This window comes from Aegilops tauschii, chromosome 1 (assembly GCF_002575655.3).
Source record: "Aegilops tauschii subsp. strangulata cultivar AL8/78 chromosome 1, Aet v6.0, whole genome shotgun sequence".
Taxonomy (NCBI): Eukaryota; Viridiplantae; Streptophyta; class Magnoliopsida; order Poales; family Poaceae; genus Aegilops; species Aegilops tauschii.
In genome coordinates, this window is record NC_053035.3 from 208,553,064 (window position 1) to 208,574,469 (window position 21,406).

General features: G+C 44.2%; 2 protein-coding genes across 2 annotated transcripts; one reads left to right on the plus strand and one right to left on the minus strand.

The window, feature by feature from the left end:
• Positions 1 to 503: 503 nt before the first annotated feature.
• Positions 504 to 2,545, plus strand: LOC109732882 (uncharacterized). Its single transcript, XM_020292083.4, has 8 exons — positions 504 to 896; positions 1,007 to 1,044; positions 1,154 to 1,241; positions 1,355 to 1,378; positions 1,498 to 1,566; positions 1,655 to 1,859; positions 1,952 to 2,021; positions 2,112 to 2,545. Exons 1-8 carry the CDS (start codon positions 654 to 656, stop codon positions 2,341 to 2,343), a joined length of 969 nt encoding a protein of 322 aa, XP_020147672.1. The 5' UTR covers positions 504 to 653; the 3' UTR covers positions 2,344 to 2,545.
• Positions 2,546 to 2,614: 69 nt separating this feature from the next.
• On the minus strand, positions 2,615 to 5,915 carry LOC109732883 (inosine triphosphate pyrophosphatase). The gene is made up of 8 exons (XM_020292084.4): positions 5,564 to 5,915; positions 4,332 to 4,396; positions 4,168 to 4,231; positions 4,074 to 4,083; positions 3,876 to 3,907; positions 3,681 to 3,793; positions 3,113 to 3,189; positions 2,615 to 3,030 (listed from the first exon to the last, which is right to left on the minus strand). Exons 1-8 carry the CDS (start codon positions 5,697 to 5,699, stop codon positions 2,910 to 2,912), a joined length of 618 nt encoding a protein of 205 aa, XP_020147673.1. The 5' UTR covers positions 5,700 to 5,915; the 3' UTR covers positions 2,615 to 2,909.
• Between the last annotated feature and the right edge of the window lie 15,491 nt (positions 5,916 to 21,406).

A 21,406-nucleotide genomic window follows, 5' to 3' on the forward strand; every position in this document is an offset into this window, starting at 1 on the left:
CTACTCCGACAACAACAGGACGATGACGGATGTGTCGTCGGCCAGCTTGGAATGACGTACCAGGTTACCGTCCGCTACAAGCTAGTTTAATTAAAAAAATACTTAAACGGATGAAATACCGTCCCTTTTATTATGTCTGAACTTAAGTGAATTTCATCGTGTTTGATTGAGAATCATCTGGTTTGTTCAAACCCGGTTTGAAATATTGCAGACACGGTTGGATGATCATTCTGTATCACTGTCCCTATCCATGAGCATGTTCGCAGACAAATACAGTGTCCCGGAGCGTCGAAGATGGCCTAAACAAAATTTCATAGCGGGGTGGAGCGTCCAACATGGCTCGTACTGCCATTGTGAAACCCAAATCCGTTGTCTCTACCCAAGTATACCCACTTGATTCGACAGCCGTAGATCTTCCCTCCGTGGCTCAATCCTTCCGTCCACTCCCCTGACCCAAACCCTCCGATTCGAACGTTACGCCGGCCCCCTCATATACCCGTTGCCTCCCTACTAGCCGTTGCCCCTTTCCCTTTCTTCCGATCTCCGATCCATCGACCGACCAAATCCCCTCTCTCCCCAAGCTTCCGGCTCCCCAATCTCTCTCCTTCCCTTCTTGGCGACCCACCCTTTGGCCGTCCCGTGACCGAAATCCCATGGAGACCGCCGTTCTCGCGCCACAGCAGGTCAACCCGGCTCAAGCGGCGGTGCCGCAGACCAGGAACGCGGCCGCCATGGCCGCCATGCGGAAGCTCGGCGCCGCCAGCGCCACCTCGGCGAGGAGGAAAACACTCTGCGATATCACCAACCTGAGGCGGCCGCTGGCGGCGGCCGATGAGGAGCAGCAGGACGGGTCGAGGTGCGCGGACGGCGTGGATGGAATCGCGCGGTTGGTCAAGGCAAGATTTGTCCGCTGTCTCTTTCTTTTTTCTTGGTTATTATCAGTATGATGGGTCGTGGTCGCTAACGCTGCTCTTTTTTTCTCGAATCCCCGTGTCTGTAATTTCAGGAGAACTCGGATCTTGTGAAGCTCCTGGAGGAGAGAGAGTGAGTATTTGCCTGCATCGATTGTTCTCTTTTGTCTAGGATGGATAGGGCTTCTTGATGTGCGAGTGTTCTGGTGTTGACTCTATTTGGTTTGATTTGGTGCGTGCAGCAAGTTCATAGAGTTGAGCGGGGCTGAGCTGCAGAATCTGCGGCTGGCAAACTGGCAGCTTGCGCAGGCTAATTCTCAGATGTTAGCAGTAAGTTATCCCCAAACTATCTGCAAGAAACTCCATTGTCCCCGTTTTATAACCGTGGACTTGATCGTGTTCATCACGAGGCTAATCTCTGTCTCGAAATGTTTGCTTCGCAGGAGCTAAATCTTGGCAAAAATAGGGTAAGTTGGTGCTTCTTTGGTCAATCTTGACAACATGTGCTCACATTTTCTGGAGAAAAATTTGATCATGACATTCTCAGATCTGATCAGCCGATGTTTTTCTTCTTATCTTTCTGAAGCTGAAATCGCTACAACATGAGCTTACGTGCTCCAGAGCTGCCCTCAAAGTAAAATCATCGGAACTTGAGGTATATCATATCATCTGATGGCAAATGTTCATGATGCCGCTTGATGCTTCTGTTCATGTGCCCTGAACCGCGATGCCCCTAATGACAGGAGGCAAAGAAAGCGCTGAAGAGCAGCAGACTCCAGCAACAGAAGAGCGCGAACGAGACGGCACGGCACTTGGCTGCCGACAGAGCTGCAGCAGCTGCACAGCTCAAGGATGGAGACGCGGAGCCCGCTTCGGATGCGTCGCGCGCCGCCAGTGCCAAGAAGTCTACCTGCAACGCCAGCCGGAAGAGGCTGCTGAGATCTCGATGTAACCATGATATCCCTACCAGTATTTGGTGCATACATCTCTTCACATCTGTGGCCATGCTAACTGATTCTGATTGGCATGTTCTTTGCTAGCTCTGGGCCCTGCGGTGGCGCCGACGAAGCTGGTGGCGGCGTCCAAGGAGAGGGAGAGCGCACAGAGACGGTAAGTAACACCCACAGCCTCGTCAAAATCATCAAATGTTCGATCTGGGAGGAAACGCCGTTCAGCCACTGATTCTTACTGTTTCTGCAGCAAGTCCATGAGAACGCCGCAGCCGAGTGGGCGCAGGGAAGACTTGTTCGAGATAGAGGATGTTCAGCTCACCGCCGGCAGTGGAGATGACAGGAAGGAGACGTCGTGGGAGCTGGATTCGTCAGTGCAATTCCCACGCAGGTCGTCGCTGGGGAGGCCGCTCCGGCGGGCCACAGAGAAGGTCACCTCCTACAAGGAGATGCCTGTCAACATTAAGCTTAGGAGGCCCTAAGCAGTAGCACAAGTTGGTTGCAGTTTTTTGCATCCAGTTAGATTATGTATGATGAGTTGCGATTATTTGTTTATTCTTTGGTGGCCTTCTGCTTCTAAGCAGCCAGCGGTGTGTGTGATTGTGGTGCGAAAGAATGGCACAGAAGCTAGCCATATGGTGTTGAGGTTCAACTGGCAAACTGATTCAAGTAATTTGTCCATCACTCTGCTTCATAGGCAAAGAGACATGATGACAGTCACCAAAATTCATCTAGAATACATCCACAATCTCATAACAGTCACCAAAAGTTGCAGGAGAAATGAGTACAGCTTGGAAGATTCTGTAACTATAACAGAGACATGAATCTTTTGCACATATTCCATTAGATTTTGTTCATTTGGTGCTTGAAAACGAAGTTTAAGCCAATCCGTCACCCTGAACTTCATAATTGGCAGAAGCAAAATGTTCTTTCACCAGTGCAAGAGCTCTCCCCCTATGAGATATTTGATTCTGTAACTATAACAGAGACATGAATCTTTTGCACATATTCCATTAGATTTTGTTCATTTGGTGCTTGAAAACGAAGTTTAAGCCAATCCGTCACCCTGAACTTCATAATTGGCAGAAGCAAAATGTTCTTTCACCAGTGCAAGAGCTCTCCCCCTATGAGATATTTGATTCTTTTCAGACTTGGGCATCTCAGCATACCTGTATTGTACATTACATACCCACCTGTCAGTACATAACGCAAGGGATGCATGAAAGAACTGGAAATCATTATGAAACTCACGTTTGTTCAAATCCATCTGGTTGGAATACAGGGTCCCATCCAAAATCAGCAGGGCCTCTGGCAGGTACAATTTTCCCCTGCATATGGAGAAGGAAATCTCAATCACGTTCAAGAAGCCAAACCACTCTCATTTTTCTTACTAAAAACATGGCGTCAGATTTTATTGTCCTTGCCAAAATAAACGCACCACAACAGATCAAAGTGCTATGATGAGGAATTGAGGACACATGAAGACGGACAATCTAACAAGATAACAGTGCTTCTTTGCGTCGAATGTAAAAAACCACTTTACTAGAAAATTTATTTATTGTATCCAACAACACTAATATGTTCCCCTAAAAAATACGAATATGCTGATGCCGACAGAATTTAGCTGCACTCTGAACTCACTTATAAGCAAAATACACCAGAAAATATAGGTTCAAGGTATCCAGGTTGTAGAGGGATATGCAATTCTGGATGTAGGCCGACTGCAGCGGCATACTGACAGATGTGCTCACTCTCATTGTACAGTGTTAGTATAGCATATACGTAATACTTCAGACGAAAATTCCAAGTAACATCTTACTGCTGTTTTTCCAACAAATGTGATCGGTTCCTCTTCTGGTCCAAGAGCAAGGGAAAAGATGCACATAGCAAAAGCTGATTTGTCTTCATAAGCTTTTAGCAGATTGTTCAAACCTATAATTGCAGAAATAATATGCATGAGTTCACAAAGTCAAACATTAGAAAGAATAAAACGAGAATTGAGTAGCCATATTACCTTCATGCCCAATCTTCTCTAGAAACCATTTTCTGTACATTCATGTGTGCAAAACATCCAGATAAGGAACAAGAGGTTAGTTAGACTGGATATCTGAAAGCATTTTCTCAATAAGTTATAGTGGTGAAGGATGTTTATTATCTGTAACTTTGGTAATACGAAAATGTGTTATAGTGCCTGGAGAAGAGAAGGACTTACATATAGGGCCCTGCAGCGGAAAGCAAATTATGTCATATTAAGCACATTGAATTCATTTAGGAATTGAAAAGAAAGAATAATGCAAATTAGTTACCTGGCAAACCTTTGAGCGCATTGAAACATAGACAGGTGTCCTCAACAAGTACAGGACCATTCACCTATTCAAGGTATGGAATGCAGATTCATTAACAAGTGTTCAAACAATTTAAATTAAAATTCTCTGCATAATTATTCTAGAATTAGGAAAGATAGAGGTACCTGAGATGCAGCCATTCGGGCCTTCTCTTTAGATATGTCCTCTGGCTCACCTTGCAACTCGGGCACTGCCAAATTCAACAGAGAATAATACCCATTAATCAAAAACAACAAGAAATTCTTCGGTGTTACTCATTTTATGACTTATTACTTCTCTTTTTCTGAGAGGAGGGGGCGGGGGGGGGGGGGGGGGGGGGGGGTGTTAGGTGATTGGTGAGACATCAAAACTGAAATCACAAACTTATAGGAACTTGCATGATTTCCATCAGAACCATATTTTGAAATTGAATATATTACTATTGCCTATTTAAAATGAGCACACTTGGTCCATCTCCAGCTGAATTATGACATGTAGGGCATCAGACTCCTAATTAAAGTGTATGGGTTCCAGATTCCAATTCCATCAGAGGATTCGTCACTGCTATGAATCATAACATCTGGATTTTATACCCTTAACTAGAATCCCAGAATGCAAATGCGATATCCTCACAATTATTAAAATCCTGGACTTCCTACCTCCCAACCAGTACTACTACCAGAATACAAAAGATAAATAATTACAGGCTATATGAAGACCACATGACAACAGTAACTAATCACATGAATCACAAGTCCACTGACTGTATTTAACTGGAAACTCCTATTGCATTCCCACCTGTTCCCTCCAAACATACCCCAAACTGTCAAATAATTTTGGCATAGAAAGTCAGCGTGCTATTCCCTAAACATTATCGATGCACATCGAAACCATTTAAAGAAGGAATAATAAGCGGAACAGCAAGGGCACATGTCATCATCTGTCCTAAATTTGGGTTATAAGACACCCAAGATTTTTGGGGTGAATATTAAACATGGAAAACACATGGTTTTATCATTATCAGTGGAAACGGATGATTCGATTAAGCTAAAACAGTAGGAGACAGTAATCGAAGCTGTGAAGCAACTATTCCTAATCCACAATTTTCAGCTACAACCAATCCCCCGTTATATGTTTGTTGTGAGCTAACTACAAAGCAATTTTTTATGCTCCAGATAACAAAGTCAAATAGGAGTACCTACAGATTGGTGTTATCCTAGGGTTCGGGCACCATAAGAAGCCACGGTTACGCAGCCACGCCACTCCCATCAACCAGCAAGTCCTAGGCATCCTTAGTCTAGCACTAAACCTTTCACTGCTGTGAATGGAGGAGAGGTAGAGGTGGTGGAAGAAAGAGGAGGAGCCAGCTTCAGCTTACGGTCGAGTTTGAGGGACTGGAAGGGGATGGAGGAGCCGAGAATCGCGCGGACTTCCTCCAGCTTCTTGGCGTTGCCCGTCACGAAGGTCACTGCCTTCGGCAGCACTCGCGCCACCGCCGCCGCCGCGCCCGACATGATGCGGTGTTGGGTGGTGCTCTGCTTCCGGCGTGAAACGGGAGAAAGGCTGCGCCCTGCGGATCCGAGGGTCCACGGCGACGGCTGCTGTGACTAGTTTTAGGGCCCCAATTAGACTTCTTTTCCCTTTTCTTCGTTTTAGCGGTTTTACCATGGCCAATGCTCCACCGTGAAGTGATGCCCCTAGGGACCAGCATGCTGCTTGCAGATCAAAGCAGCATCCTGCAGAAGAACCTTCTTTATTATTTTAATATGCACACATGTCACACCATCACATATCCATCACAATAATGGAAAAAAGTTTTTCATTATTAGTTTATCCTATGCACACTTCATACCTCACCACACATGTCATCTCATTAAAGTTTCACTCAGCATGCATGAAAAAATATATTAGTTTGCCACTTATATTCAATAATCTTTTCAACTACACAATAATCAAATACAATATGTACTATGTATTTTTAGTTTTGGTACATATATTATAAATTTAACTATTCATGTTTCATGCAATCGCTCAATAAACATTGCAATCGATTACCCAGTAATGTGTGGGGTATCCTTTAGTTTAAGAAATAGGTATGGCTAGCTTTTTAGGACGCGTCTAGATATGCCCTAATTAATGCACATCGAAATAACTCCTTTTTTGAACCAAATGCATCCGATTGCATTATTATGTGGACTCGCTCGTCGGTAAAGCTTCTACATCAGGGATTATATTATCTGCCTTTAAAACTTCATACAAAATCATGTAACATCTCATACCTGCCCATACATGAGTTGCTCTATTACAGTTCCTACTTGCAAAGTTGAAACTGAACTGATTGAAGTTTTGGTTCATGAACATTTTTAATTTCGCTGGTGTCATGCCGACAACTGATTGATCTTGTTCCTTTTGCCCTTGTTTTAGTAACATGGAGCCAGTTTCGAAGAAGATAGCAGTGATTTCTCTGGATGCAACTAGCTGGGCACCATGAGTAGAAGCCAATATTTCAGTATGAAGTGGATTTATTAGATTCTCAAGCCTTTCTGCTCCACACACATGGGCAACTCCCTTGTGATGCCGGATGACAATACCCTAGCCACCGCTATTTGTTTGAGCATGAAATGCTCCGTCCATGTTCACTTTGTTAGGGCATACTTCTCTCTCCGTGGTTTTGGTGATTGATGACAATGCTTTGTGGACTAATTGTGTGCATTGAGCTTTCAGATATTCCTTCGATTTGGCACGAGATGATTTCTACCCCTCGGTGCTTAGAAGTGAAGACGGTGTTCTCCTTCATTTACTTTTTGGTGGACTTGAGTCGTAGGATGTACCGTACTATCAAGAGGGGGTCCGTATCGGAAAGGTTTGGGCGGAATCAACACGTACACATCTCCTTTGCACCCTCAGCTCTTTCCCGCATCTTTGGAGGATACTTTGTTGTCCTGGAAGTGGCATTGGATGGAGCCAATGGTAGTACCGTGGCTGGAAGCGGCAGTACCACCGAGAGCAACAGGCGGTAGTACCGTGGTAGTACCGCCGAGAGCAACAGGCAGTAGTTCCGCTCTAGTACTGATGTCTACTACGCAACCTTCTTCTTGTAGACTCGTGTTGGGCCTCCAAGCGCAGAGTTTTGTAGGACAGTAGCAAATTTTCCTCAAGTAGATAACCTAAGGTTTATCAATCCGTGGGAGGCGTAGGATGAAGATGGACTCTCTCAAACAACCATGCAACCGAATAACAAAGAGTCTCTTGTGTCCCCAACACACCCAATACAATGGTAAGTTGTATAGGTGCACTAGTTCGGCGAAGAAATGGTGATACAAGTGTAATATGGATGGTAGAAATATAATTTTATAATCTGAATAAATAAAAACAACAAGGTAACTAGTAACAAATGTGAGCAAAAACGGTATTGCAATGCTTGAAAACAAGGCCCAGGGCTCATACTTTCACTAGTGCAGAGTCTCTCAACAATGATAACATAATTAAATCATATGGCAATCCCTGAACGTGCGACAAAGAGTCACTCCAAAGTTTCTATCGGAGAATGTAGGACAAAAACGTGCATCAACCCCTATGCATAGATTACCCCAATGTCACCTCGGGAATCCGCAATTTGAGTGCCAAAACATACATCAAGTGAATCAATAGAACATCCCATTGTCACCACAGATATCCCATCGCAAGACATACATCAAGTGTTCTCAAATCAAATACTCAGTCCAACATATAACGAAAACTCAAAGAGCAAGACTCAATTCATAACAAGAAGGTAGAGGGGGAAGAACACCATATGATCCAACTATAATAACAAAGCTCGCGATACATCAAGATCGTGCCAAATCAAGAACACGAGAGAGAGGGATCAAACACATAGGTACTGGTACATACCCTCAACCCCGAGGGTGAACTACTCCCTCCTCGCCATGGAGACCTCCGGGATGATGAAGATGACCTCTGGTGATGATTTCCCCCTCCGGCAGGGTGCCGGAACGGGTCCGGAATGGTGTTTCATGGATACACAAGCTTGCGGTGGAACTTCCGATCTAGGTTTATTTTCGGAGGTTTGGGTATTTAAAAGAATTTTTGGCGTCGGTCTCACGTCAGGGGATGCTCGAGGGGCCCACAAGCCAGGGGCGCACGCCCAGGGGGGTAGGGCGTGCCCCCTAGGCTTGTGGACTCCTCGTCCACTTCCTAGCCTAGCTTCGGTGCTCCGGGGATCTCTTTTGGTCCATAAATAATCACGGTAACTTTTCAGCCCATTCCGAGAACTTCTATTTCTGCACAAAAAAACGACACCACGGTAGTTCTGCTGAAAACATCGTTAGTCTGGGTTAGTTCTAATAAACAAAGGAAATATGCCCTAGAGGCAATGGTAAAGTTGTTATTTATATTTCCTTATATCATGATAAATGTTTATTATTCATGCTAGAATTGTATTAACCGGAAACTTAGTACATGTGTGAATACATAGACAAACAGAGTGTCCCTAGTATGCCTCTACTAGACTAGCTCGATAATCAAAGATGGTTAAGTTTCCTGACCATAGACATGTGTTGTCATTTGATGAACGGGATCACATCATTAGAGAATGATGTGATGGACAAGACCCATCCGTTAGCTTAGCACAAATGATCGTTTATTTTTATTGCTAATGCTTTCATCATGACTTATACATGTTCCTTCGACTATGAGATTATGCAACTCCAGAATACCGGAGGAACACCTTGTGTGCTATCAAACATCACAACGTACTGGGTGATTATAAAGATGCTCTACAGGTGTCTCCGATGGTGTTTCTTGAGTTGGTATAGATCGAGATTAGGATTGTCACTCCGTGTATTGGAGAGGTATCTCTGGGCCCTCTCAGTAATGCTCATCACTATAAGCCTTGCAAGCAATGTGACTAATGAGTTAGTTGCGGGATGATGCATTACGGAACGAGTAAAGAGACTTGCCGGTAATGAGATTGAACTAGGGTATGATGATACCGATGATCGAATCTCGGGCAAGTAACATACCGATGACAAAGGGAACACCGTATGTTGTTATGCGGTTTGACCGATAAAGATCTTCATAGAATATGTAGGAGCCAATATGAGCATCCAGGTTCCGCTATTGGTTATTGACCGAAGATGTGTCTCGGTCATGTCTACATAGTTCTCGAACCCGTAGGGTCCGCACGCTTAACGTTCGATGACGATTTGTATTATGACTTTATGTGATTTGATGACCGAAGATTGGTCGGAGTCCCGGATGAGATCACGGACATGACGAGGAGTCTTGAAATGGTCGAGACATAAAGATTGATATATTGGACGATGTTATTCGGTCACCGGATGAGTTTCGAGGGGTACCGGATAATTATTGGAGTGCCAGAGGGTTATCAGAACCCCCCGGGGGAACTAATGAGCCTTAGTGGGAAGAGAGGAAGGGCCAAGAGGGGCTGGCGCCCCCCTTTGGTCCGAATTGGACTAGGGGAAGGGGGCGGCGCCCCCCTTTCCTTCCCTTCCCCCTCTTCCTTCCTTCTTCCCCTCTTCCTTAGGTGGAGACCTACTAGGACTTGGAGTACTAGCAGGATTCCCTCACCTGGCGCGCCCTAAGAGGGCCGGCTGGCCTCCCATCCCCTCCTTTATATACAGGGGCAGGGGCACCCTATAACACACAAGTTTCTCTTAACCGTGTGTGGTGCCCCCCTCCACAGTTACACACCTCGGTCATATCGTCGTAGTGCTTAGGCGATAATAGTCATACTGCTTACCAGCAACTTCTTACTTTGATTCTGCGGCATTGTTGGATGAAGCGGCCCAGGCCGACATTACATGACCGCGGTTCATGAGACTGGTTCTACCAACGTGCTTTGGAGATGGAGATCAAAGGCACAAGATGATGATGGCCATATCATATCACTTATATTTATTGCATGTGATATTTATCCTTTATGCATCTTATTTTGCTTAGTACGGCGGTAGCATTATAAGATGATCTCTCACTAAATTTCAAGGTACAAGTGTTCTCCCTGAGTATGCACCGTTGCTACAGTTCGTCGTGCCGAGACACCACGTGATGATCGGGTGTGATAAGCTCTACGTTCACATACAACGGGTGCAAGCCAGTTTTGCACACGCAGAATACTCGGGTTAAACTTGACGAGCCTAGCATGTGCAGATATGGCCTCGGAACACTGAGACCGGAAGGTCGAGCGTGAATCATATAGTAGATATGATCAACATAGTGATATTCACCATTGAAAGCTACTCCATCTCACGTGATGATCGGACATGGTTTAGTTGATTTGGATCACGTGATCATTTAGATGACTAGAGGGATGTCTATCTAAGTGGGAGTTCTTAAGTAATATGATTAATTGAACTTTAATTTATCATGAACTTAGTACCTAATAGTATTTTGCATGTCTATGTTGTTGTAGATCAATGGCCGAATATGTATGACTCTAAGTCACAAACCGAATACATATTTATATTGAATGGTGGAGCTGTCAGTTGGTGCAGTTCCAAATAGAGCGTCGTGGCGGGATCTACGTGTGAAACGGAGTACATAGCTGCTTCGGAAGCAGCAAATGAAGGAGTCTAGATGAAGGAGTTCATATCCGATCTAGGCGTCATACCTAGTGCGTCGGGTCCAATGAAAATCTTTTGTGACAATACTGGAGCAATAGCCTTGGCGAAGGAATCCAGATTTCACAAGAGAACCAAGCACATCCAGAGACGCTTCAATTCCATCCGCGATCTAGTCAAGGAGGGTGACATAGAAGTTTGCAAAATACATACGGATCTGAATGTTACAGACCCGTTGACTAAGCCTCTTCCACGAGCAAGACATGATCAGCACCAAGACTCCATGGGTGTTAGAATCATTACTATGTAATCTAGATTATTGACTCTAGTGCAAGTGGGAGACTGAAGGAAATATGCCCTAGAGGCAATAATAAATTTCTGATTTATATTTCCTTATATCATGATAAATGTTTATTATTCATGCTAGAATTGTATTAACCGGAAACTTAGTACATGTGTGAATACATAGACAAACAGAGTGTCCCTAGTATGCCTCTACTAGACTAGCTCGTTAATAAAACATGGTTAAGTTTCCTGACCATACACATGTGTTGTCATTTGATGAACGGGATCATATCATTAGAGAATGATGTGATGGACAAGACCCATCCGTTAGCTTAGCACAAATCATCATTTAGTTTTATTGCTAATGCTTTCATCATGACTTATACATGTTCCTCCGACTATGAGATTATGCAACTCCCGAATACCGGAGGAACACCTTGTGTGCTATCAATCGTCACAACGTAACTGGGTGATTATAAAGATGCTCTACAGGTGTCTCCGATGGTGTTTGTTGAGTTGGCATAGATAGAGATTAGGATTTGTCACTCCGTGTATCGGAGAGGTATCTCTGGGCCCTCTCGGTAATGCTCATCACTATAAGCCTTGCAAGCAATGTGACTAATGAGTTAGTTGCGGGATGATGTGAAGGAAATATGCCCTAGAGGCAATAATAAAGTTATTATTTTATTTCCTTATATCATGATAAATGTTTATTATTCATGCTAGAATTGTATTAACCAGAAACTTGATACATGTGTGAATACATAGACAAAACAAAGTGTCCCTAGTATGCCTCTACTGGACTAGCTCCTTAATCAAAGATGGTTAAGTTTCCTGACCATAGACATGTGGTGTCATTTGATGAACGGGGTCACATCATTAGGAGAATGATGTGATGGACAAGACCCATCCGTTAGCTTAGCATAAATGATCGTTTAGTTTTATTGCTATTGCTTTCTTCATGACTTATACATGTTCCTCTGACTATGAGATTATGCAACCCCCGAATACCGAAGGAACACCTTCTGTGTTATCAAACGTCACAACGTAACTGGGTGATTATAAAGATGCTCTACAGGTGTCTCTGAAGGTGTTTGTTGGGTTGGCATAGATCAATATTAGGATTTGTCACTCCGTGAATCGGAGAGGTATCTCTAGGCCCTCTCGGTAATGCACATCACTATAAGCCTTGCAAGAAATGTGACAAATGAGTTAGTTACGGGATGATGCATTACGGAACGAGTAAAGAGACTTGCCGGTAATGAGATTGAACTAGGTATGAGGATACCGACGACAAAGGGAACAACGTATGTTGTTATGCGGTTTGACTGATAAAGATCTTCGTAGAATATGTAGGAGCCAATATGATCATCCAGGTTCCGCTATTGGTTATTGACCAGAGATGTGTCTCGGTCATGTCTACATAGTTCTCAAACCCGTAGGGTCCACACGCTTAACGTTCGATGACGATTTGTATTATGAGTTATGTGATTTGATGACCGAAGTTTGTTCGGAGTCCCGGATGAGATCACATACATGACGAGGAGTCTCGAAATGGTCGAGAGGTAAAGATTCATATATTGGAACGCTATATTCGGACATCGGAAAGGTTTCGAGTGATTCGGGTATTTTTCGGAGTACCAAGGAGTTACTGGAATTCGCCGGGAGAAGTAATGGGCCTTATTGGGCTTTAGTGGAGAGAGGGGAGAAGGGCCAAGAGGTGGCGCGCACCTCCCCCCTGCCCAAACCGAATTGGACAAGGGGTGGGGGTGCGGGTCCCCTTTCCTTCTCCCTCTCCCTCTCTTTCCTTCTCTCCTACTCCGAATAGGAAAGGGAATCCTAGTAGGACTTGGGAGTCCTAGTAGGACTCCCTATGCTTGGTGCGCCCCCTAGGCCGGCCGCCTCCTCCCTCCCTCCTTTATATACGGGGGAGGGGAGCACCCCAAAGGCACTCAAGATTTGTCTTAGCCGTGTGCGGTTCCCCCCTCCATAGTTACACACCTCGGTCATATCGTCGTAGTGCTTAGGCGAAGCCCTGCGTCGGTAACTTCATCATCACCGTCACCACGTCGTCGTGCTGATGGAACTCTCCCTCGGCCTCAAATGGATCAAGAGCTCGAGGGACGTCATCGAGCTGAACGTGTGCTGAACGCGGAGGTGCCGTATGTTCGGCGCTTGGATCGGTTGGACCGTGAAGACGTTCGACTACATCAACCGCGTTACTAAACGCTTCCGCTTTCGGTCTACAAGGGTACGTGGACACACTCTCCCTGCTCGTTGCTATGCATCGCCTAGATAGATCTTGCGTGATCGTAGGATTTTTTTCTGAAATTACTGCATTCCCCGACAGTGGCATCCGAGCCAGGTCTTTGCGTAGATGTTATATGCACGAGTAGAACACAAAGAGTTGTGGGCGATAATAGTCATACTGCTTACCATCATGTCATACTTTGATTCGGCGGTATTGTTGGATGAAGCGGCCCAGACCGACATTACATGACCGCGTTCATGAGACTGGTTCTACCGCCGTGCTTTGCACACAGGTGGCTAGTGGGTGTCTGTTTCTCCAACTTTAGTTGAATCGAGTGTGACTACGCCCGATCCTTGTTGAAGGTTAAAACATCACACTTGACAAAAAATCATTGTTGTTTTGATGCGTAGGTAAGATCGTTTCTTGCTAAGCCTGTAGCAGCCACGTAAAACTTGCAACAACAAAGTAGAGGACATCTAACTTGTTTTTGCAGGGCTTGCTGTGATGTGGTATGGTCAAGACGTGATGATATATAAATTGTTGTATGAGATGATCATGTTTTGTAGCCATATGGTTGTCACTTTATTGTATGAAATGCAATCGCCATGTAATTGCTTTACTTTATCACTAAGCGGTAGCGATAGTCATTGAAGCAATAGTTGGCGAGACGACAACGATTCTTTGACGGAGATCAAGGTGTCAAGCCGGTGACGGTGGTGATCATGACGGTGCTTTGGAGATGGAGATCAAAGGCACAAGATGATGATGGCCATATCATATCACTTATATTGATTGCATGTGATGTTTATCATTTATGCATCTTATTTTGCTTAGTACGGCGGTGATCTCTCACTAAATTTCAAGATAAAAGTGTTCTCCCTGAGTATGCACCGTTGCCAAAGTTCGTCGTGCCGAGACACCACGTGATGATCGGGTGTGATAAGCTCTACGTTCATCTACAACGGGTGCAAGCCAATTTTTGCACACGCGGAATACTCGGGTTAAACTTGACGAGCCTAGCATATGCAGATATGGCCTCAGAACACTAAGACCGAAAGGTCGAGCTTGAATCATATAGTAGATATGATCAACATAGTGATGTTCACCATTGAAAGCTACTCCATCTCACGTGATGATCGGACATGGTTTAGTTGATATGGATCACGTGATCATTTAGATGACTAGATGGATATCTATCTAAGTGGGAGTTCTTAAGTAATATGATTAATTGAACTTTAACTTTTCATGAACTTAGTCCTGATAGTATTTGCATATCTATGTTGTAGATTAATAGCTCACGTATAGCTTCCCTGTTTTATTTTTGATATGTTCCTAGAGAAAAATAAGTTGAAACATGATAGTAGCAATGATGCGGACTTGGTCTGTGATCTGAGGATTATCCTCATTGCTCCACAGAAAAATTATGTCCTTGATGCACCGCTAGGTGACAGACCTATTGCAGGAGTAGATGCAGACGTTATGAACGTTTGACAAAGCTCGGTATGATGACTACTTGATAGTTTAGTGCACCATGCTTTACGGCTTAGAACCGGGACTTCAAAAACATTTTGAACGCCACGGAGCATATGAGATGTTCCAAGAGCTGAAATTGGTATTTCAGACTCATGCCCGAGTCGAGAGGTATGAGACCTCTGACAAGTACTTTGCCTACAAGATGGAGGAGAATAGCTCAACCAGTGAGCATGTGCTCAGAATGTCTGAGTACTACAATCACTTGAATCAAGTGGGAGTTAATCTTCCAGATAAGATAGTGATTGACAAAGTTCTCTAGTCATTGTCACCAAGTTAATGGAACTTTGAGATGAACTATAATATGCAAGGGATGACGGAAACGATTCCCGAGCTCTTCGTGATGCTGAAATCAGCGAAGGTAGAAATCAAGAAAAGCATCAAGTGTTGATGGTTAACAAGACCACTAGTTTCAAGTAAAAGGGCAAGGGAAAGAAAGGGAACTTCAAGAAGAATGGCAAGCAAGTTGCCACTCCCATGAAGAAGCCCAAAGCTAGACCCAAGCCTGAAACTGAGCGCTTCTACTGCAAAGGAAATGGTCACTGGAAGTGGAACTGCCCTAGATACTTGGCAGATAAGAAGGATGGCAAAGTGAATAAAGCTATATTTGATATACATGTTATTGATGTGTACTTTACTAATATTTATAGAAACCCCTCGGTATTTGATACTGGTTCAGTTGCTAAGAGTAGTAACTCGAAACGAGAGTTGCAAAATAAACAGAGACTAGTTGAGGGCAAGGTGAGGATGTGAGTTGGAAGTGATTCCAAGGTTGATAAGATCACCATCGCACACTCCCTTTACCTTCGGGATTAATGTTGAACCTAAAATAAATGTTATTTGGTGTTTGCGTTGAGCATGAATATGATTGGATCATGTTTATTGCAATACGATTATTCATTTAAGTCAAAGAATAATTGTTGTTCTATTTACATGAATAAAACCTTATATGGTCATACACTCAATATAAATGGTTTATTGAATCTCGATCATAGTGATACACATATTCATAATATTGAAGCCAAAAGATGCAAAGTTAATAATGATAGTGCAACTTAGATGTGGCACTGCCGTTTAGGTCATATTGGTGTAAAGCGCATGAAGAAACTCCATGCTGATGGACTTTTGGAATCACTTGATTATGAATCACTTGATACTTGCGAACCATGCCTTATGGGCAAGATGAATAAAACTCCATTCTCCGGAATAATGGAGCGAGCAACTGACTTATTGGAAATAATACATACTAATGTATGCGGTCCGATGAGTGTTAAGGCTCGCGGCGGGTATCGTTATTTTCTGACCTTAACACGTGATTTGAGCAGATATGGGTATATCTACTTAATGAAACATAAGTCTGAAACATTTGGAAAAGTTCAAAGAATTTCAGAGTGAAGTGGAAAATCATCGTAACAAGAAAATAAAGTTTCTATGATCTGATCGTGGAGATGAATATTTGAGTTATGAGTTTGGTCTTCATTGAAACAATGTGGAATAGTTTCACAAATCACGCCACCTGGAACACCACAGCGTAATGGTGTGTCTGAACGTCGTAACCGTACTTTATTGGATATGGTGTGATCTATGATGTCTCTTACCGATTTACCATTACCGTTTTGGGGTTATGCATTAGAGACAGCTGCATTCATGTTAAATAGGGCATCATCTAAATCCATTGAGACGACACCATATGAACTGTGGTTTAGCAAGAAACCTAAGCTGTCGTTTCTTAAAGTTTGGGGCTGCGATACTTATGTGAAAAGGCTTCAACCTGATAAGCTCGAACTCAAATCGGAGAAATGCGTCTTCATAGGATACCCAAAGGAAACTGTTGGGTACACCTTCTATCACAGATCCGAAGGCAAGATATTCGTTGCTAAGAATGGATCCTTTCTAGAGAAGGAGTTTCTCTCGAAAGAAGTGAGTGGGAGGAAAGTAAAACTTGATGAGGTAATTGTACCTTCTCCCAAATTGGAAAGTAGTTCATCACAGAAATCAGTTCCAGTGATGCCTACACCAATTAGTGAGGAAGTTAATGATGATGATCATGAAACTTCAGATCAAGTTACTACCGAACCTCGTAGGTTAAACAGAATATGTTCCGCACCAGAGTGGTACGGTAATCCTATTCAGGGAATCATGTTACTAGACCATGACGAACCTATGAACTATGAGGAAGTGATGAAGAGCCCAGATTCCGCGAAATGGTTTGAGGACATGAAATCTGAGATGGGATCCATGTATGAGAACAAAGTATGGACTTTGATTGACTTGCCCGATGATCGATGAGCCATTGAGAATAAATGGATCTTCAAGAGGAAGACGGACATTGATAGTAGTGTTACTATCTGCAAAGCTCAAATTGTCGCAAAAGGTTTTCGACAAGTTCAAGGTGTTGACTACGATGAGATTTTCTCACTCATATCGATGCTTAGAGTCTGTCCGAATCATGTTATCAATTGCCGCATTTTATGAAATTTGGCAAATGGATGTCAAAACTGCATTCCTTAATGGATATCTCAAAGAAGAGTTGTATATGATGCAACCAGAAGGTTTTGTCCATCCTAAGGGTGCTAACAAAGTGTGCAAGCTCTAGCGATCCATTTATGGACTGGTGCAAGCCTCTCGGAGTTGGAATATACGCTTTGATAGTGTGATCAAAGCATATGGTTTTATACAGACTTGTGGTGAAGTATGTATTTACAAGAAAGTGAGTGGGAGCACTACAACCTTTCTGATAAGTATATGTGAATGACATATTGTTGATCGGAAATGATGTAGAATTTTCTAGAAAGCATAAAGGATTGTTTGAAAGGAGTTTTTCAAAGAAAGGCCTCGGTGAAGCTGCTTACAGATTGAGCATCAAGATCTATAGAGATAGATCAAGACGCTTGATAAGATTTTTCAATGAATACATACCTTGACAAGATTTTGAAGTAGTTCAAAATAGAACAATCAAAGAAAGAGTTCTTGCGTGTGTTGCAAGGTGTGAAGTTGAGTAAGACTCAAAACCTGACCACGGCAGAAAATAGAAAGAGAATGAAAGTCATTCCCTATGCCTCAGTCATAGGTTCTATAAAGTATGCTATGTTGTGTACCAGAACTATTGTGTACCTCGCCATAAGTTTGGCAAGAGGGTACAATAGTGATCCAGGAGTGGATCACTGGACAGCGGTCAAAATTATCCTTAGTGGAATAAGGATATGCTTCTCGGTTATGGAGCTGATAAAGAGTTCATCGTAAAGAGCTACGTCGATGCAAGCTTTGACACCGATCTGGATGACTCTGAGTCTCGATCTAGATACATATTGAAAGTGGGAGCAATTAGCTAGAGTAGCTTCGTGCAGAGCATTGTAAACATAGAAATTTGCAAAATACATACGGCTCTGGATGTGGCAGATCCGTTGACTAAATTTATCTCACAAGCAAAACATGATCACACCTTAGTGCTCTTGGGTGTTAATCACATAGCGATGTGAACTAGATTATTGACTCTAGTAAACCCTTTGAGTGTTGGTCACATGGCGATGTAAACTATGGTTGTTAATCACATGGTGATGTGAACTATTGGTGTTAAATCACATGGCGATGTGAACTAGATTATTGACTCTAGTGCAAGTGGGAGACTGAAGGAAATATGCCCTAGAGGTAATAATAAACTTATTATTTTATTTCCTTATATCATGATAAATGTTTATTATTCATGCTAGAATTGTATTAACCGGAAACTTGATACATGTGTGAATACATAGACAAAACAAAGTGTCCCTAGTATGCCTCTACTAGACTAGCTCGTTAATCACAGATGGTTAAGTTTCCTGACCATAGACATGTGTTATCATTTGATGAACAGGGTCACATCATTAGGAGAATGATGTGATGGACAAGACCCATCCGATAGCTTAACATAAATGATCATTTAGTTTTATTGCTATTGCTTTCTTCATGACTTATACATGTTCCTCTGACTATGAGACTATGCAACTCCCGAATACCGGAGGGACACCTTCTGTGCTATCAAACGTCACAACGTAACTGGGTGATTATAAATTTGCTCTACAGGTGTCTCCGAAGGTGTTTGTTGGGTTGGCATAGATCAAGATTAGGATTTGTCACTCCGTGAATCGGAGAGGTATCTCTAGGCCCGCTCGGTAATGCACATCACTATAAGCCTTGCAAGAAATGTGACAAATGAGTTAGTTACGGGATGATGCATTACGGAACGAGTAAAGAGACTTGCCGGTAACGAGATTGAACTAGGTATGAGGATACCGACGATTGAATCTCGGGCAAGTAACATACCGATGACAAAGGGAACAACGTATGTTGTTATGCGGTTTGACCGATAAAGATCTTCGTAGAATATGTAGGAGCCAATATGATCATCCAGGTTCCGCTATTGGTTATTGACCGGAGATGTGTCTCGGTCATGTCTACATAGTTCTTGAACCCGTAGGGTCCACACGCTTAACGTTCGATGACGATTTGTATTATGAGTTATGTGATTTGATGACCGAAGTTTGTTCGGAGTCCCGGATGAGATCACAGACATAACGGGAGTCTCGAAATGGTCGAGAGGTAAAGATTCATATATTGGAAGGCTATATTCGGACATCGGAAAGGTTCCGAGTGATTCGGGTATTTTCCGGAGTACCGGGGAGTTACTGGAATTCGCCGGGAGAAGTAATGGGCCTTATTGGGCTTTTGTGGAGAGAGGGGAGAAGGGCCAAGAGGTGGCGCGCGCCTCCCCCCTGCCCAAACCGAATTGGACATGGGGTGGGGGTGCGGGCCCCCTTTCCTTCTCCCTCTCCCTCTCTTTCCTTCTCTCCTACTCCGAATAGGAAAGGGAATCCTACTAGGACTTGAGAGTCCTAGTAGGACTCCCTATGCTTGGCGCGCCCCCTAGGCCGGCCGCCTCCTCCCTCCCTCCTTTATATACGGGGGAGGGGAGCACCCCAAAGGCACTCAAGATTTGTCTTAGCAGTGTGCAGTGCCCCCCTCCACAGTTACACACCTCGGTCATATCGTCGTAGTGCTTAGGCGAAGCCCTGCGCCGGTAACTTCATCATCACCGTCACCATGCCGTCGTGCTGACGGAACTTTCCCTCGGCCTCAACTGGATCAAGAGCTCAAGGGACGTCATCGAGCTGAACGTGTGCTGAACGTGGAGGTGCCGTACGTTCGTTGCTTGGATCGGTTGGATCACGAAGACGTTTGACTACATCAACCGCGTTACTAAACGCTTCCGCTTTCGGTCTAGGAGGGTACATGGACACACTCTCCCCGCTCGTTGCTATGCATCTCCTAGATAGATCTTGCGTGATCGTAGGATTTTTTTTGAAACTACTGCGTTCCCCAACATGATGCATTACGGAACGAGTAAAGAGACTTGCCGGTAACGAGATTGAACTAGGTATGATGATACCAATGATCGAATCTCGGGCAAGTAACATACCGATGACAAAGGGAACAACGTATGTTGTTATGCGGTTTGACCGATAAAGATCTTCGTAGAATATGTAGGAGCCAATATGAGCATCCAGGTACCGCTATTGGTTATTGACCGGAGACGTGTCTCGGTCATGTCTACATAGTTCTCGAACCCGTAGGGTCCGCACGCTTAATGTTCGATGACCATTTGTATTATGAGTTTATGTGATTTGATGAACAAAGATTGTTCGGAGTCCAGGATGAGATCACGGACATGACGAGGATTCTCTAAATGGTCGAGACATAAAGATTGATATATTGGACGATGTTATTCGGACACCAGATGAGTTCCGAGGGGTGCCGGATAATTATCGGAGTGCCGGAGGGTTATCGGAACCCCCCGGGGAACTAATGGGCCTTGATGGGCCTTAGTGGGAAGAGAGGAAGGGCCAAGAGGGGCTGGCCGCGCCCCCCCCTTGGGTCCGAATTGGACTAGGGGAAGGGGGCGGTGACGAGGACATAGACCTGGGGTAGGGTAATAGGCCTGACCTATACCTCCTACCTAAGGTCCTTGTCCTAGAAGCAAAGAGGTCCAGGAGTAAATAGAGGGGACCCAACGAAGGTGTCGAGTGCAATCCACTCGACCTACCATTCACTCGGAGACCCCTCCTTATTTAGGTCACTCGACCACTAAACCACTCGACGTGCAGAAGACCTAAAGCCACTCCGCGCAGCAAGGGTCGGGCATTTACCCTTAGACTTAATAGTCATTTATAGCACTTTACTACGGACGTTACCTGTAACGCTCCTTCTTTATGAACATTGAACCCTGTGTAACGGAGGGGAGCTGGGGTCCTGGCGCACTCTATATAAGCCACCCCCTCCTCTGGGACAAGGGTTCGCACCCCGTGTAACACACACGCATATAATCCAGTCGACCGCCTCCGGGCTCCGAGACGTAGGGTTGTTACTTCCTCCGAGAAGGGCCTGAACTCGTAAAACTCGTGCGTACAACTTCTCCATAGCTAGGATCTTGCCTCTACATCCCTACCCCCCATTCTACTGTGAGACTTAGAACCACGACAGTTGGCGCCCACCGTGGGGCAGGTGTCTTAGCGACTTGTTGGAGAAGTTGCAATTTTTCGGA

Bases quoted from the DNA above. Each gene is read 5' to 3' on its own strand.
- LOC109732882 (XM_020292083.4), top strand. From the start codon at position 654: ATGGAGACCGCCGTTCTCGCGCCACAGCAGGTCAACCCGGCTCAAGCG. The intron at 1,242-1,354 runs GTAAGTTATCCC...TTTGCTTCGCAG, and splicing joins CTAATTCTCAGATGTTAGCA to GAGCTAAATCTTGGCAAAAA. The intron at 1,379-1,497 runs GTAAGTTGGTGC...ATCTTTCTGAAG, and splicing joins TAAATCTTGGCAAAAATAGG to CTGAAATCGCTACAACATGA.
- LOC109732883 (XM_020292084.4), bottom strand. From the start codon at position 5,699: ATGTCGGGCGCGGCGGCGGCGGTGGCGCGAGTGCTGCCGAAGGCAGTG. The intron at 4,232-4,331 runs GTACCTCTATCT...TACCTTGAATAG, and splicing joins CCCGAATGGCTGCATCTCAG to GTGAATGGTCCTGTACTTGT. The intron at 3,190-3,680 runs GTAAGATGTTAC...CTCCATATGCAG, and splicing joins CATTTGTTGGAAAAACAGCA to GGGAAAATTGTACCTGCCAG.